Source organism: Odontesthes bonariensis, chromosome 24 (genome assembly GCF_027942865.1).
Source record: "Odontesthes bonariensis isolate fOdoBon6 chromosome 24, fOdoBon6.hap1, whole genome shotgun sequence".
Classification (NCBI taxonomy): Eukaryota; Metazoa; Chordata; class Actinopteri; order Atheriniformes; family Atherinopsidae; genus Odontesthes; species Odontesthes bonariensis.
Window position 1 is genome coordinate 16,053,551 of NC_134529.1, and position 18,191 is coordinate 16,071,741.

General features: G+C 41.6%; 1 protein-coding gene across 2 annotated transcripts; it reads left to right on the top strand.

The window, feature by feature from the left end:
• The first annotated feature begins 5,156 nt into the window (after positions 1–5,156).
• Positions 5,157–13,716, top strand: myb (v-myb avian myeloblastosis viral oncogene homolog). Of its 2 annotated transcripts, none has more exons than XM_075459320.1 (15): positions 5,157–5,287; positions 7,252–7,369; positions 7,487–7,558; positions 7,741–7,833; positions 8,582–8,802; positions 9,237–9,465; positions 9,551–9,619; positions 9,718–9,822; positions 10,255–10,494; positions 11,064–11,179; positions 11,269–11,383; positions 11,483–11,578; positions 11,841–11,939; positions 12,060–12,143; positions 12,251–13,716. In XM_075459320.1, exons 1-15 carry the CDS (start codon positions 5,265–5,267, stop codon positions 12,365–12,367), a joined length of 1,797 nt encoding a protein of 598 aa, XP_075315435.1. In that variant the 5' UTR covers positions 5,157–5,264; the 3' UTR covers positions 12,368–13,716. The 2 variants fall into 2 exon arrangements, with proteins under 2 accessions (XP_075315435.1, XP_075315436.1); XM_075459321.1 differs by having other exon boundaries at positions 12,254–13,716.
• The last annotated feature ends 4,475 nt before the right edge of the window (positions 13,717–18,191 follow it).

Consider the following 18,191-nt stretch of genomic DNA (forward strand, 5'->3'; position numbering starts at 1 on the left):
ACTACATTTCAGAAATGTCAATGATGTGGGAAATGCATAAACAACTGCAAATGTGTAGCTACTCACGCGAAGATAATGCATATTTTCAATGTCTCACTAATCCAGCTGCTTCAAAGTGTCATGCACTTGATGACATTCATTTATCATATAAATAGTAGTACAACATCATAAATGTTTTACATATCCAAACATGACGTATTAAGTCTGGAGTTATGGACAATTTAATATGAAAAAAAGTGTACAAACGTGTAATGCTAGTGTTGATGAAGATTCTTAGTCATCCAGGTCATGGTCATCATAAGAGTTTGAATTTTGGGTTTCTTCTTCTTGGTGTAATGGTGTAATGCTAGGTGTTAATAAATATGAACATAACTCTAAGGCATAGCAGAAGAAAGAAAATAGCAGATTGTTATGCTGCATTGGGATTGACACTGGGCACTAGGACTATTTAGCATTTGGGCCAACTTTTTAAGACTCTGTTTCATGCTCAGGAATATCAGTTAGACAACCGCCTTACACCGGAGCTGATGGCTGTAATCAACACAGCGATAAAGTTGACTTGAAATGTACATTCACAACTTTGCCTGATTAACGTTAAAGGAAAAGAAAATAATGCTTTTCCCTGTCTGCACAACCTCAAGTAAATAAAGTCTTCCTCAGAGGTCATGACCATTGCACAGAAACAACATGAGGTGGTTGGGGTGTGACTGTCTTAACCATTTTGTCAAAGGTTATGCAGTATAAAGGACCAAACCTCCTGATCCCACACTCTACACCAAGCACACACGCCCCAAAGTGACATAATTTTTTCCTACTATCTTCACACTACAAGAAACTTATAGCCCGTTTACCACAAAGGGGAAAGAAATGAGAGCGATTACAAGCACTTGCTTGCGTTTGTTTCTCTATGACTTGGTCTGCATCATACCCTCTAAAGTCGCAGATGTGTGTGCAGATGCATGCGTGTATTTTGATACATGGCATTGTCTTCTTTTACAGAAGCCTACACGTGGTGATGAATGAAAAGGATGATGAAAATGTCAGACAATAATCTGATACTGCCAGTGATGCAGGTGAGATGCACATCTGCACTGTGAAATGAAATATGAGGTTTTGTGTGTCTCCCTAGGCTAAAAATAGAGCAGAGTGAAGAAAAGAAGATTTCTGCTTAGGTAATTTTGAAGACCTTTTCACAATGGACGGCTCATATTGCAAATGGCATTTTGAGAAAGAAAAGATTTAATCAACAGAGGATTGGTCAGATCCAGAAGGGTGATTATTCATCTCAGGAATGGGCAGTAGTTGAGGTGTTTACTATTTTTTGCACAGTTTATCTTTGGTAAGGAGTATGAGTGCGCGTGTGCATGCGTGTGTGCCTCTACGTGGGTGGAGGTTTCTCCCCCTAAAATTCCACTTCCTGTATTTTGAAGTTGCACATCTACATGCCAAAATAAACAACTGCACATGCACCCATGGAACACACGCATACAAACAAACAGGCACAAACCTGCTCACTTTACAGGGTCACACAGGTGACAGAGAGGGAACTCTTCCTTTGTATCACTAAAATGTTTCTAGGGCATCTTAAAACCAAAGAGCTCTTGGTTTAAAATGGAACGTATTGCCTAAGTGGAAAGAAACAGTCTCAACACTGACATGATAATGGTATGTGTAGATTTTCTCTTACATTGCTCATGTTTAATCGGGCCCACAGTGATTTATTATTTTAAAAGCGCAGACCTGATAAACAAAACACTACAAACATTAACAAAACCAAGTCCTTACTACTGTGTGACATACAAAAGCATGTATATTGAAGTCCCTTTAAGGTTTGATGTCTTTCATCTCAGGATTAGAGATGAATGAAAACATTCAATGAATTAAAACACGCGATTGTGCTGCAATAAGACTGAGGTAGGACTTTTCACACCTTCACACAGGATCTGAACATTTATTTCCTTTGAATGCCTTTTGAGCGCATTCTGGTCAAATCTGTGTTGCCGCTGTGGCTACAGAGCTCACGGAAAGCCTCATCAATGAATCAGTGGTAGGCGAGAGAGATTTCTGAGAGAAATATTGTTGAGATGATTAGTGGGCTTAAACAGATGGATGGACAGATTGCTCAAAGAATGAGGGGATCAGTGGAGGGGAGCACTGCTTTGTTTAAAAACAATGTGTAAATTATTTTTTATAATGACAAAAACTTGCAGTATGCAGCATATTCATGTTTAGTTCTTTCATTTTGTTCTGTTATTACACTAAATTTGAGGTGGTACGTGTAATCGGTGAAAAGAAATGGAGCACCACGGTGGAATCAAGTGAAAGCAGAGGATGGCAAATCTGTCAACAACAGCATGTGAAAACAAATTAATCCTGGTGTAATTGTAAAAGATAAAGCTTTTGTACATGTGGGTGCAGGGTGAAGGTCATTCTAAGAGCTGGCAGAGGAGATGAGGTAATGTTTTATACAATTTGCCAAAGGCACGAGGCATTATGGGAAGTCTTTCACAGGAACTCACCCCCAGGGAAAACGTAAAACTTGCACAAACGGCAGTGAAGTCCCAACAACTAAAGTCAGTAAAGAAAATACGAGTTAATTGAATTGGCAAGTGGCAAAAAGCACATCAAAACTGGGCAACAAAAATTTTGTTAATAGCAGTCAATAATAATTTGTAGTAAAAACAAATTTAAAAAAAATATTTTTTTTGCACAAAATTTTTTAAAAGTATTGCATGTTTTATGTGATGTTGAACATTAATAATGTAGAAATATAATACATGTTTATGTTTATATAACTTCTTAACAGTTCAGTTCAGGTTCTATTTAGCCACATAGCCATACACAATCACATTCATACACCTGTTTGACTTGGGATCAACCCTTACTCAGTGCACGCCTTTACACACACGTATAAGAACGCACACCCTCAGACATGCACAAGCAATTGACAATGCACATCTGTTTGGCCTTTCCTACTCGAGATTTGAAAGCCCGGTGGGATGATACCTCAGGCCCGAGAGCCATCATTAAAATCATTCAAATGAACCAACCTGTGCACACAGTGCTTTGCAAAGGGGGCAGCCATCACAATACCTGGCCTTAACCTGTCCAATCGCGCCCATGCAAATGTCCTCAGCTAAAGAGTCAAAGGGTCCCAGGCTTCCTGTTTGACCTACCATGGGAGAATTTGCATATCCTGGCTCCCTTCTCTCAATTTGGTTTCAGATAACAAGAAGTAGTTTGAAAGACTTACCCTCGAGGGAAAAATAATACTGAGTAAACTTTGGGGCTTGTGCAGCAAACAGCCATACCTAAGAGTAGGCTGGGAGTTGATGCAGACGCTATGTTCACACTGGGGTTTCACTGGAGTTTTGTAGAATTTTTGAGCTTGACCCGTTTTAGTGACCCACTTTCCCTGCTGTACGGGGCATCTTGTATTGCAATCCTGCGCCGATAACTGCTATGTAATTAAGAATTTGAATAGATTAGCAATACCACCTCCTTGAGGCAAAAATGACTGGAACAATGCTTGTGTACACAGGTGTGTGTGGGAATTGAAGCCTGCAAGTGACTGCTTCCAGGCAACCATCTGACACATCACATTACACCCCAGTGATTATATGTATTAATGGCAATTAAAGTTTTAAACCTAGCCATCATGGTAAACTTCATTCACCCCATGTCCAACGCCATAGTAACCGCACTGTATACTGCTGCATCAAATGGTGACATTTTCAGGCTCTGGCAACATGTGCACGCGCATGTGTGTAGCTCTTTATCAGCCCACTATTATGAAGACTGTACCCTGGGACAATAGGGAGCCCTGGGGTGATGGTAATTACAAGTGACCAGGACAATACGGTCGGGTATGGAGGAACTAATACAATGAGAAGACACATTTATACAAATAAAGCATTAACTCCCCCTCTGCTGCTCCTCGACCCTGCAATGAATGGCTGAGCGAGGACAACCCTGGCACAGGGAGAGCAGACAATTCAACCAAAATAAACTAGTCAAAAGAAACGACGGGCATTAAACCTGCTGTCAAGAATATTGAGAAAGACGTGCACGAGCAGTATTTTATTACTCATCGTTCAATAAAGGTTGCTGAAAAAACAGGCTCAACTTGATAAATAACCGAGTGGTCCACCTGCATTATGTGACAAGAACTCAAAAGGAAACTTTAGAAACAATCTAGAGAACATTAAGGCACTCTTGTATGCTTTGAAGACAGTCAAGCTATGAGTTATAAGTGCAATAAATTCCCACAAATAGTTTTATTGCTACTGGATTTCTTTAACTTTGTTTATGTAGGCGAGCACAAAGCTCGCTTTGTCGCGGAACGATAAGACAAGGGTTTGTTGCGAGTTTTATCACAGGGAAACATCTGTAACACCAGTGGGGTACTCCACGAACAGGTGGCCAAGCGCTGAGTGTTGTAACTTCACTTTTCTCTCGCGTGCAAACCTATTCTTTTTGTTCATTTTGGCCAGATACATTCGTTTCCTTCTTTTCACTTGAACAAAAAAAGACAGAAAAGAAGAATAATGTAACGTGTTGCTCACAGCAAAGCGTTTAGCGCGGAATACAAGGCAGAAAGCGCCTTGACGAGACCACTGTGTAGTGTGGTTTGAGCACTTCGCAAAAGATTCGTAAATGTTAAACCCCTCTACTTTACATGCGATACCACCATGCTCAAAGCGCAGGGGAAATAATTGAGAGCCATTAGAAAATACTCGAAGCACCAAGATTTGCCCACCAGCATTCAAATGATATGCTTTCACTTTCAATATACAATCCAGCAAAATTGTATTGTGACGTATAGATGTTCTGCCTAAACAGTGAAATCGAGTTAGACTTGTTCATTAAATTCAGGTTAAACGGGATGTTTCCCGGCAAAAAAATCATAAGTCAAAATTTTGTGTGTATACACATTCAAGTTTTCTTTTGCTGAAATTATTTTCTCAGTGTTAATCAGAACTTGTTGCTTGTTTGCTTTGTGCATCAGGTTTTTTCAATTTGAAATCCAGAAAAGTCGGATTGTATCTGAAGTGCACTCTCTCGTGGACATGCGCAGTCGGGCGCAGTGGCTCAGGAGCGCCAAACTGACCGGGATGTGAAGGGAGGGAGGAGGAGCACTCGTAGAGGCTGCTGTAGTTTAAATTAATGTCAACCTGCCTCCTCACCGGGAGAAGAAACTCATCGCAGATAGCGAAAGTACACGCTCGGCGCAACCTCCTGCAAGCCGCTGTCTAGACTGTAACATGACCCGGCGGCCGAGAAACAGGTACAGTCAGACAGAATAATTTCTTTAGACTTTTTTCTCTCTCTACATTCCTCTGACAAATGCCTGCTTATTTTATTCTCATATTAACTAGTGTTTCTGTAGCACACTGCATGGGGTTGAGTGGTTATGCATCTCTTTGAATAACGCTCATGCTTCTTTCCTTCACTATGTTTGTTCTTCGTTCTGCTCTCATATTCGTGAGCCGTTTTTTGTTTTTCTTGGCAGTTAAAGCCGAATGGTGGTGTGTTTGTTTCGCTCGCGCCAATGACAGGTGGTGGTCATCTGGCATGTGCGCTCCTCGCGATGCTGTCAGTGAGGGGACTCGTACTCACGCGCGCGCATTATTGCCACGCTGTGAGCAAGAAGGAGCGTAGACACCGGCTGATCCACAGGACACTTAATAGTACAAAATCAAACGAATCACCACGTTTGCAGTTCCAGCAATTTAAGCTTAGCTCACGAGGGGCTTTGGAAATATTCGCATTTCATTACGTTGCGTTCTGCAGGCGATAGCTAGCCCACAGTTACACAGAAAGAAAGAAGGCGGGGGGTGCTTTCGTTTGAGTCTATATAACATGTAGTTTACACAAGTTAAGCGGACTTAAAGGTCATTTTTAGCCCACCTTTACGAAACTTGTAGTGTTTTGCAGCATCTCTGAACGCGAGGAGCGTTCCCTGTTATTTTGGAAACTGCGCTTTCACAGCGTCCTCTACAGTGCCTGCACTTGTCTCTAGTATAAGCTTTGTTTCCTCCTTGTTTGGACACACGAATCACCCCCAAATGAACACACTCTCATTAGCGCTTTTACATATATATACTTATATATATATATATATATATATGACAATTATAATGAATTAATAATAATTGTTGTTCTTGATGGGCACCACCTTTTCCCATAAAACATATTATCACGTAGACCGAGTTGCCGTGGGAAGTTGTTAGTCGGGTTTTGATGGTTTTCATTGCGGATTATTGGCTTATTTGTCTGGTGTGACACAGATGAAATGAAGAAATTGCCACGGGGGGGGGGGGGGGGTTACACTTGTAATCAAGCCATCTTCATATTTGTAAAGAGACAGGTGCTGTGAACAGTATATGTTTGTTGATTGATGGTATTATAATCATTGTTTTTTTAGTGGTTTTGTGTGTGTACACAAACTTTTTTTTTCTATCATTTTGCAGCAGTTTTCATCATATTCTGAAAAGCCCGCTGAATGTTGACTAAATTAGCATGTTAAGCCATAGACATGAAATGTGTGGAGTAGATGGGACATTTGTGGGTTTTTTAAACAGTTTTTTTTCCCCATACAGCAGTTCCTGTTAATCAAGTAGTCAGGCATTTGAGCTGCTAGGGGGGAAAAAGATAAGGAAGATGGTGCACTGTAAATAACCCTCACACAAACAGTGGGGTTTATTTTCACCTGTTGCTCTGTACCTGGCTTCCACATTTCTGCTCTACATTCTGATTGGTTAGCCAACTACTTGGTGTGTGTGTGTGTGTGTGTTTGTGTGTGCGTACATGCATGCATGGCTGAGCTGTACAATGCCACTGCAGGTCTGAACACGCCAGGGTCACAAAATTATGATGCATGTGCCAATCCCAGTATCTGTGGAAACCAAAAACACTGGAACCTGTTCATCCTTCTCCCTCCCTCCCTTCAAGTTGCCGTTCTTCCCTTTCTCTGTCTTTCTTTCTCGCTCTGCTTATGGGTGTCTTGGCTAAAAGCCTGCACCCAAACCTTCAAGAATGACTGGTTCTCTGTCTGTTTTGACACCCGACGAGTTAAAGAGCAGGCCGAGTTCTTTATGCACTCTCTAAAGAGATTATTAGAGAGTAGTGCAATAGACAAATGTTAATTGTTCCATTATTTACCTTCTTATTATCAGACGCTTGGGTTTTTCATGCAGACTACAACTCTTTTTTTTAAAAACAATCTGCTTTCTCTCTGTCTGTTTGCAGTGTTTACAGTAGTGAGGAAGATGATGAGGAGACTGAGATGTATGAGCATGACTATGACGGATCCCTGGCCAAGACAGGAAAACGCCACCTTGGCAAAACACGATGGACACGAGAGGAGGTACATACACCAACACCTGTCCAAAAGAATATTTAACACTCTTCACATGTTTATTTACCCGAGGTGTGGAGGGGAGGGTGAGCAACTTGTGACCAGCATGTTTTCTCTTTTATTCAGGATGAGAAGTTGAAGAAACTTGTTGAACTTCATGGATCAGAAGACTGGAAACTCATTGCCAGCCTCTTAACTGTAAGTAGGTCTTGGGGTGTAGACACGCAATAGAAGTAAACCTCATTCACCAGGACCATGTTCATGTGGACAAACCAAGTGTTGTATTATTTGTGCTTATTATTCAGCTTTATACTTGCAAGTAACGTCTCACAATGTAAATCTGATGACACAATTTTGTTTTTGCTCTCTAAATCAACCAGAATCGTACAGATGTGCAGTGCCAACACAGGTGGCAGAAAGTTCTCAACCCGGAGCTCATAAAAGGCCCTTGGACCAAAGAGGAGGACCAGAGGGTAGGAAAACTAAGTACTTTATTGGTGACATAAGAACCTGTGAATACGTTGTAGGACAGTAATAACACTGTAAATGTTCAAATGCATTGAGCCATTAAAGATGACCTCTCATGCTACTACAGCATTTTTACCGTAGCAACCGTTTTGAAGTACCACGGTTGGTCTTCACCCACAGGAAACAGGGAGTAAGGTTAAACAGCAATTACTTTATGTTCCTGTGTGATTAAAGCAACCACTCTGTAGCAATTCCTTGTCTGCTGTTGCACATTTTTAGCTGCCGTTACACAACTTATAACATGTTTAGTCTCTTACAACCAGCGGAGTATTTATTGAACTTTTCCAAGGAGTTATATTTCCACCCAGATGCCACTGTAATGATTAGCAGAGTGGCTAACGTTACCCTGGAAACTCCCTCATTACTCACAAGCAGATGTTCTCAATCACCTCCATTAGTTGAAAAATTAAAACCGAGAAGAAAGCTGGGGGCAAGAGGACACACATTTAATTAAATCTGTACGATTCTAGCAATTTCTTCATGTCTTTTTCTTTTTCTTGTATCTTTTCTTCTTACCCTTTGCCTGTCATATCTTTATACCCTTCTACTTCTCCCCCCTCCTCCCTTTATTACTCCATCCTTCCCCTTTCCTCACGCCCCTCTTCGACTGTTCACTTCTCTTCTTTTTCAACACTCTCCTTCCTCCCCTTGCGCCTATCCTCTTCCTCTCCCCCTCAAACTCACACACCCCAGGTGATTGAGCTGGTCCAGAAGTACGGAGCCAAGCGCTGGTCAGTGATCGCCAAACACCTAAAGGGGCGGATCGGCAAGCAGTGCCGGGAGCGCTGGCACAACCACCTGAACCCAGAGGTTAAGAAGACCTCGTGGACTGAGGAGGAGGACAGAATCATCTACCAGGCGCATGAGAAGCTGGGAAACCGCTGGGCAGAAATTGCTAAGCTGCTGCCTGGCAGGTGAGGCAGATAATGAAGAAGGCAAAGGGGGAGAAAAAGAGAAGCTAAAAGAATCACTGAACCATTGCTGGTTAGCTGCGCAATGTTGTGGTTGAAAGGGTGAAATAGAGGGGAGGACACTGATGGAAGGTTAACTATAAAGTGAGTGAAAATGGAGATGTGGAGTGTCGGGCATTTGGGTCTTCATAGAGAAAATGTTTGGAGTAGAATGACAGGAGAACAAGAGATAACTTTAAGATTATTGTAATTGCTTTGTTCTGATAACCTTATCAACTGCGTACATGCGTTTGTGTGTGATTGAGACTTTCCCTATCTGTGTGCGCCTGTATTGATAATGCTCCCGAGCACCACTCTTGGACCGGGGCGTCAGGAAGTCATGGGTGTGTTTTGTAATAAATAATCTAAAAGTAATTTGTGGTACTCGTTACTTGCAGAACTGACAACGCCATAAAGAACCACTGGAACTCCACCATGAGGCGAAAGGTGGAGCAAGAGGGCTACCTTCAGGTTTCGTCAAAGAACAGCAGCTCCTCACTCTCCATCAGCCATGGCTACATCAAGCCCACCAATAACATCATGAGTTTTCCTCACCACTCACCCAGTCACGCACAGCTGTCTCCCTTGTCACCTCTCAACTACCCCTACATATCTGACACACACAGGGTAAGTGGGTGAAAACTAAACAATGAGCAAGCGCCTTCTGGAGATTCATTAGCTAATATGGACACTTTTCTTATTGCCCTACCAGGTGCCCTTCCCAATGGCCTTGCATTTGAACATCTTGAACATACCCCAGCACGGAACCGCTGCTATACAAGTAAAAAGTTTTTCAAAAACTCCCTTCTGACATACAGTGAGAGTTATTGTAAGACGAGAAGGCGCTAATGTATTCCCCCTACGCTCTCCTTCTTTTAGAGACACTATAATGAGGAAGACCCTGAGAAGGAGCAGAGAGTGAAAGAGATCGAACTGCATCTCATGTCCACAGAAAATGAGCTGAAAGGCCAGCCATCACTACCAGTGAGTAAGATGTCTGCCTCTGGGTTCAGGCAAACGCTGAAATTGTGACAGCCCAATTTATGTGCTAATGTTTTTGACCCCGGCTTTAAGGACAGTGGTTGGACATGTGTGTTTGTGTGAGGAGGAGGAGGAAACATCTGGGGGGTCTGTTTCTGCAAAAGTGATGAAACAGGACCTTAACACCATTTGTGTGTGTGTGTGTGTGTGTGTGTGTGTGACCCTTGTGCAACCAGTCTCTACCCAACACTTCTGTTGTTCTTTATATTAAAGTTCCCTTTCCTCTTCTTTTTCTCCTTTGTTAAGTGTTTACATGCCCTCTGTTATTGTCAGCCTTCTATTTTTTTTTTCTCTTGTGCAATTATTTTCTTGTTCATCATGTTACTGTTTGAGAGGTATTTCTCTCCCTCACCCTCTCATTCTTCCTCACCCTAGATGACTTTGCCCTATTCAAGCTGGACCAGCCAGAGCTCTTTGATGAGTGGCTCAGATGGAGCGGTTATGTCTTTACCTCGTCACCCGGCCCTGCCTCACGACCAGAGCTGCCTACCTGAGGAGAGCGCCTCCGCAACACGCGCCCACAGCAGCAATGGCAGCGGCAGCAACAACAGCCATCACAGCAGCTCAACATTCTCAAATACTATCCCAGACTTCATGGAATCTGTCATAGATTCAGTAAGTTTCTGTGCTGCAATTAAAAAAAAACATGGCTCTATTTTGTTTGAGCTTTTTGTACCAACTGTCTCCAGACGAAAAAAGGTAGCAAAGAACTGACCCTTTTCCTAGTAGTGGGCCTTGACCCATATTTTACTGCCCTTTTCCCAGAGCCTGTCCTTAGTGGGCGAGGCCGTTACCCGTCGCTTCTTGGATAGGAGCATACTGAAAACAGGCAGGGTCTGTCCCAATCTGAGCTCAAGAGATGCTCAAGCAGCACGGGTCATCGGCTCAACTCCCAAGCCTACATCAGTCAGCATTCTGCCCTTTTCACCTTCAAAGGTAGTTAAGACAGATGAGTGTGATCAGAATCCATCAATCACCCACCCCCCCCTCTAAAGACATCAACAGCCAATCATCCAGAAATCATGATTCTCCTATTGTTCACCTCTTTTTTTTTTCTTTTCGCCATTAATTCTGTATTTTCACCTCATCGCGCCCCCCATGATCCACGGGAGTGTTTTGGCAGGAAAGTTTACTCCGTTTGATTGATTGATTGATTGATTGGTTTCCTTCCGTTTGTTTCACAGTTTCTCAACCAGCCAATGAGTCCGGAACACTCTGACCACAGCTTACGAATGAGCTCGCCCGTGGACTCCAAGCCTCTTATCGACCACTCTGCCAGGCCCCAGAAAGAGAATGAAATGTAAGCGGCATTTCGTCTCATCATATTCAGAATGCAGATTTGTGGTTTACAAGGCTTTTCCAAGCATCTCTCTTTCTTTTCTTACTAAGATTCCGAACTCCCAACATTCGTCGGTCCATCCTAGAGTCGACTCCTCGTACACCCACGCCTTTCAGATCACCTCTGGGCCTTCAGGAGGCCAAGTACGGACCTCTGAAACTACTGGTGAGAGAGCTGAAACAAAGCCAAAGTTTGTCACGTTAACTGCTGCTGTGCATGCTGTGGTTTCCTTGGAACTCACAGGGAGCGTTGTGCCTTTTCCAGAATACCACTTTGGAGCAGCAGATGATCGACTCCATAAAGCAGGAACCAATGGAATGTGCCATTGACCAGCCTCCTCTGAAGAAAATAAAACAAGAGGTACTTTCCGCACAACATAAGCATGTAGCCTACACATGTTAAAAAAAACAGAGAAAAATTCAACACAAGTTTGAGTGTGTATGTTGTGACAGCAAAGTAGAAGGTGAAAAGTTGAGTAAATGTGTAAATGACCTGTGCTTTGTTAGTTTTACCACACTAATCATCAACATGGGGATGGGTTGCATTGTTTGAGGCTGTTGCCAGTAGTTAGACTGTTGATCATCATGTGCAGTGGTTGACCATGACGTGTTCTGGGTCTAAGGTGGAATCCCCGTGTGAGAGAAGCCCGTGCGTTCAGTGGGAAGGACAAGAACTCAACACGCAGCTCTTCTCCCCCAACGGCCCTTCGCAAGAAGTACCTGTAAGTTCACATTTGAGCTCACCAATGTGACGCCAACTTTGACTGACACATGCGGAACACCACTCTGCTTCCTGTGCACCTGTACTCAGAATAAAAGCATGGTTTTGTATTTTCATGCAGGACCTGCTTAGCAGCTCATTACTAAGCGAAGACGGACACAAGACCTACCACCTCCCTCACAGAGGCATGAACAGCCCACTACAGGTGTGTGCACGCTTGCATTTATGCATTTGCACGTCTGAATGAATTTTTAAAAAAAGTCCATTGCACCCCGAGCACAAAACCTCATCATCGTCTTTGTGTTTTATCAGCAGCAGCTCAGTTCCTGGGAGCAGGTGACCTGCGGGAAAACAGAGGAGCACATTTTGGCCTCAGAGCAGAGCCACAAGTACATCAACACTTTCTCCACAAGGACGCTGGTGATGTAGTCGGAGACGAATGTCGTTCTGGGATCATCGACACTCTCTGCGCCGGACATGGCGTCGCGGGTTTCATATTTGTTGTGGTACAACAGTTGGGAGAGGCTTCACGCCACTGGTGTTTTTACACTCAAATTTGTTGGATTTCAACCAACCAAAGACTAAAGTTTTTATTTTGTTTTCAGTCCTTTGAATAGAATTTGATTTGGGGTTTTTAAAAATGTGCATCCTACTCTCTTTTGGTCTTGACTATGTATTAATATCATTGTTGTATTATAAATGGGAAACGGTGACTATGTTTGCATTGGGCTGTATTATTAGTTACGAATTTTGATATTAATATAAGAACAAGTTAATTAATTTATTTGTTTTTTTTCTTTTTAATGATTTTTTTTTTTGTTGTCATTTTACGATTGGCCAATGGAGCAGTGTTGTAATTTTAAGTATTTAAGCCCTGTTAGCATTATTGTACATTCAAAGGCATGGTAGTGATTTCAAAACTGACCTCTGTATTTCACTCATCAATCTATTTCACTCTCTGATTTTTAAATTTTTTTTTTTTCCTTTTTAAAGGCTGTACGGGTCTACTGAGAATTTCAAGGGTTTGGTCTGCGCTGCCTCATGTAAACACTTCATAGGAACCGCTTGGTCTGTTCTTATATCATTACTCAACTTTGGAAAGGTGCCAGTCACAGTAGTATTACCTGATCACCACATTGCCACCTTTGTTCCGTCAAAACTGAGATTTCATTTCAAATATCGATTTTTATTTTTTTTCCAATGCTTCTCCAAAGCATCCTGCGCTTCACTGAACAAAACATTGTTGCTGTTAGAGTTTGAATATGGATATATACACTCATATAGATAAACTTATATATATAGAGAGAGTGAGAGTGTAAGAAAAAGGGAAAAAAGACTACACTATTTTTACAGTCAAATCTGAAAAGAGCTTCAATGTATGACACCATGAGCTCCGCCCAGTAAGAGTAAGACCAAGCTGCGCTTGAATTTTACCTTCTCCAGAAAAAAAGTGATAGTAGTAAACACTGATATTTTATATTATACTACAGACAAAAGCCCAGTTGAAACTTTTGTATTATTTTTTTTCTTTCCTCCACAGTTTTGTATTGTTTTGTAAAGCATACTCCCATCAGCGTTGTGTTTTCTTACAAAGACTGCAGTTACTCATGTCAAACACTTAGCGGACAATCTGTTATTTTTTCCTTTTTAAATACCTTTTTGATACTAGCTTTTTGGAGCAACGCCTTTTTATAAAAGCATTTATACATGCCAAGTTTTTCATGTTTTTATACTTTTCTATACTGCCTAGCAAATAAAGTGTGCTGTTTTTATTACAACCTTGTGTTCTGTGTTTGGATGCATCGCGGTAATCGTATCGCAAATCAAAAGCTACCCTTTGGAAATAAAACCTTTTTTTTTTTAATGGTTAAATTCTTAATTCCTGTAAAGTTTATCGTTTATCGAAGCCACACAATCGCTCCAGTGAATGTCTATGTTTGCAATGAACGAGTTCTTCACTCTCCGATATGCAACCTATCTCTAGTATTCAAATTTCTGCAAGGACTCTAGTATTCAAATACACCGCCCCCCCAATCTTGCTGACACAAAGCTTTTGTTGTTTCATGGATGTGTCGACCATCCCATAAAACTTTTCTTTCATTCGCTAAAAGATTGGATAGTTTATCAGCCGGTGAGCGAAATAGGCAAATGTTCCCAACCGTTGTCTCTTTTTCTGTCGAGCTCGTGCACATTCCTGAAAAACACAGCAAATGTTTATGACGCTCAACACCTTAAGACAAAGACTGCCCACGTCTGCGTACGCGACCGTGAAAAATATGACAACGTGCTGTGTGCAAATACTGTTTAAAGTACTTGTTCTTCAGAAGTACACACAAGTATGAGCTTCGCATGCAGTCTCTTGAGGGGTCTTGTTTTCCTGTGGGGAGTAGCAAGCCAAGGGGCCCAGACTCAGACCAGGAGCTATATTTACAACCCCTCCCCTCCAGGTTCTCACATCCTCCCTCTACTCCCTCAAGCCACCTGCACCCCTACTTTGCCCTGATCCACCGCAGTGCCCTCAAATATAGATTCCTATCTCAAGTCGTAGTCTCAGAGGAACACATAAACAGAAATGATATTCATCAAGACACACACTTCCAGCAGGAACTGGCACTATTTAACTCGAAACAGAAATAACTCCACAATAACTCAGCATGCTTAGATAGTGACACATATAAATATATATATGAAAATGTATAAACATTGTGGCTTCAACAAATGTAACAACAATGGTGTAAACAAACACCAAGAGACAGGGAAGATCATTAACATCTGATGAGGGCTATTTGAACACAAAAGGTTTGAAATTTCCTGTCAGCATTTGCGGTTTGGCATGTTATTATGTGTGTCTTGTGGAAAGAGGCCAGAGCAAGAAGCAGACTTTCACACTGGGAATTTCACCCTCTGCTACTACACCCAAAAGCAGAGAGACAAGAAAAAAAAAAAGACAGAAGCCAAAGCCCCAAACCCCACGAGATTCACAAACACCTGCTTCCACTGACTGAGAAGGCAGCTGCCTCTGTGTGAGAGCGTGAGTGCTGAGGGGTGGTGGTTTATTGACAAAAACAATATGGGCTCAAATGGATAATGCAAGACATAACGCAGTGAAGTGTAGTGGTTCTTAACAGCTCACTGCGCTGACTATAAAAGCTCCAAGCTCTCGTATGTCTGTTCATTCCATCGAGTGAAAAACTGAATACACGAGGAATGTGACTGTTCCCATCAGAACAGTGCAGTGTGGCAGACATTTGAGAGAGGAGACAATAATAATGCACAGCATCATAAAAGCACTTGGTTACAATGGTGTGTGCATCTCAGGCTTCTCTTTCTTGTTAGACTTTGATGGACTGCATTCACGTTTTAATCCAAAAAAGCAAACAGAACTTCTCGCCAAATGCTCGGCCCTAAAAAGCCAAAGCAGAAGTTGACTTTCGCTACTACAACTTTTTTATTCCATCCTCCTTTCCCTTTTCAAATCAAACATGTCTGTCGCAAGCAGATTGGCTCATAAATTCAGTTTGAGTGTCACAATAGATTTATAGCCGGATGTTGCAGAAATGGCGGGCTCCTGAGCGTGCACGTCCATACTCACAAAACACACCCAGGCCGTGAATTCACTTGCAGCCCAGTGTGGGTCTGCAGGCCTGATTTCCTCATTCCCTGCCTGCTGTTGTGGTCACAGATATTCAGGCGACAGCAGCCGCTCCCTGCTGGCAGCGGTCAGGTAGGAGGGCTGGGCTGGGCTGGGAGAGCCTGATAACTAGCCCCCCCGTTTTATGGTACAGAGATGAGGGGAGGAACACATGAGCAGAGAAGTGAACAAGTGATCAATAGACAGGGAGAGAGAAAGGCGAGAGGGAGGAGGATTCAGTGAAGTTGAAACACAGTTTGTTACTTATCTACAAGGGTATTAGCAGAATATTAGTGTGCAAAAATGTGTTTTGCATCTGAACTAACACTACAAACAGGGATATTGCATCGAAATCGAGTGTTTTAGCATAAAAGAGAGAAGATTGATCTGTCTCTGTGTTAAGAATGGAGCTTTAGAGAGGTGAAGTTGAGCCTTGAGAGACCACAAGCAGTTGTGAAACTCTTAAAAGAGCCATTAAGGCTCCGTATTAAACATGTTTAAGTCAAATGAACTAATCTGCAGACAGATGTTTGAGTCTCCTTTGTAATTGAAGTAGTCACACATGGTTAAATATGCTGGAGTTTACCCCAGTTGGTAGGCTACCTAAAGGGCTTGGACTGAACCCAGAAACAAACAACAACACAACAATGCCTACACCACACTGGCACAGTGAGAACATGCAAACTTTACACAGGGAGGCCTCAGCTCACCAGCAGGCCACAATCCTATAAACAATAAAGCTGCTGTCACTCTTTCATTTTGTTCTGCTTCTTTTACCTGATGGCTAAATATGTCAGAGGCTGTGATTGAAAATCCATCCATTAAAACTAAAGCAAACGTAGACTGTCACTCTGATGACTGCATCATCTCACATAATCACCGGTCAAATAACTTAAACACGTCTGTGTAGTGATTTCAACTATAGTTACAGGTATGATGATGTCCCACGGAGAAAGTCAGCAACAGAACTTGAATTATGAGTCAGCCATACTCAATCCAGTAATTAATTATCCATCAATAATTAATTAATTGGCCTAGATGAGCTGTTAGTCACTTGACTCAACTGTGAAAGAAATTCTAATACAACACAGTGCCTTTTTTTTATATTTTCAGCGCAAAATAGATGCGTAGATAAAATGGTCTGTTTGTTTTTAACTTACTCATGAACTCCTGTTCTGATTTCATGGCCGGATCATTTAACAATTTAACTCTGAGAGACTTTTATAATCAAGTACTGCACTTAGGTTCAAAATTAAGGTACTTGCACTTTACTACTGAAAAGTATTTTCCGTGTTACTCCATAAAATTTCAGAGGAAAATATTGTACTTTTTTTTTTACCTCACTATTGTAAATTATTACCATGGATACAATGTGTCTATATAATTATATGTTGTGGACAACACTTTGTCACAGATTAAACTGTCTACAGAAATATGGTTGAGAGCCTTTGTTGATTTATGAAAAAGTTAACTGGAAACTATTTGATTTATTTTAGCACGTTAAGTATAATTCTGAAGTTGTACTTATTTACTGTAAGTCTTGTAAAGCTTCCACTTGTACTGTATTCAGTACTTTCATAGCGTAGCATTAATACTGTAGGATTAGTATGAGCCTCTGAATTCCTTTTCTATAACTGGAGCTGTTACATGGTTGGACAATGAGGGCCCCGGGGTGCAAGACTCAACAGTAATTTAAAAAACACAACTATGATTTCAGGAAACGGGACAACAAAACAGGAAAATACATTTATTTTCTGTAATAATCATGTCTTTTCTTAAATGTTGTGTTTTCTGGGTTGCTGTTTTGTCCCCTAAAATGTTGTGTTCTCCCCCTGAGCGTTGCTCACACACAGACTCAACTGAGCTGCAAGCGGAGTGGGGTATAGATTAGCCGTGCCTTTTGTTTCCTTTGTGTGTTTCCATGTTGCGTTTTTGTTGTTGTGCTCATTAGAACCCAGGCGGCAAGAAAAAAGGTAGCCTTTTTTTTAAAGTTCCTGAAAACAAACAAACAAACAAACCCCAAAACAAAAAAACATTAACAATATAATGGATATCTTCCAAATGTACAGATTGTTTCCTTTTTTCTGCCTTTAGGACACATTTACAAACAACTCCGGGATCAGGTTTATTTACCAACAAATAAGAAGTAGGCCGGGGGTGATGGAAGTGTCGAACATGTGCGCTTTCAGACTCATAGTTAAGTCCAGCAAGACAATGTTTTTCTCCTTTGTTTTACCTTCTTTGAACTTTGATAATCAAATACCTGATTAGGGATAAGATTAAATACTTGTCTGGTTGCTAAGTACAAGCTCAGTCTCCAGGAATGCTTTAATAAAGAAATACTTTAATTTCTATTTATTTATTTATTCCAATATCTTAAATTGGCCACGAATTTTGCAGTTTCATAATAAAGGCTCAATATTTGTTTTTCTTACTTGGCTCCCTGCAGAGGTAAAGCTGACGTCTAGCTACATCTTGACGTTCATGGTCCAATGTCTCACTATGTATGTAATCACTTTTCAAGTCTTTCAGTCTCTAATCGGCCATTCCAACACAGTCTTCCATGCAACACGGTGCAAGTTCGAAATCTGTCCTCAGCGTCATTTGACGCAGCTTTTTAAT

Coding starts and splice junctions, on each gene's coding strand:
- myb (XM_075459320.1), top strand. CDS start 5,265: ATGACCCGGCGGCCGAGAAACAG. Junction 7,559..7,740: donor TCATTGCCAGCCTCTTAACT/GTAAGTAGGTCT, acceptor TAAATCAACCAG/AATCGTACAGATGTGCAGTG. Junction 8,803..9,236: donor GCTAAGCTGCTGCCTGGCAG/GTGAGGCAGATA, acceptor CGTTACTTGCAG/AACTGACAACGCCATAAAGA.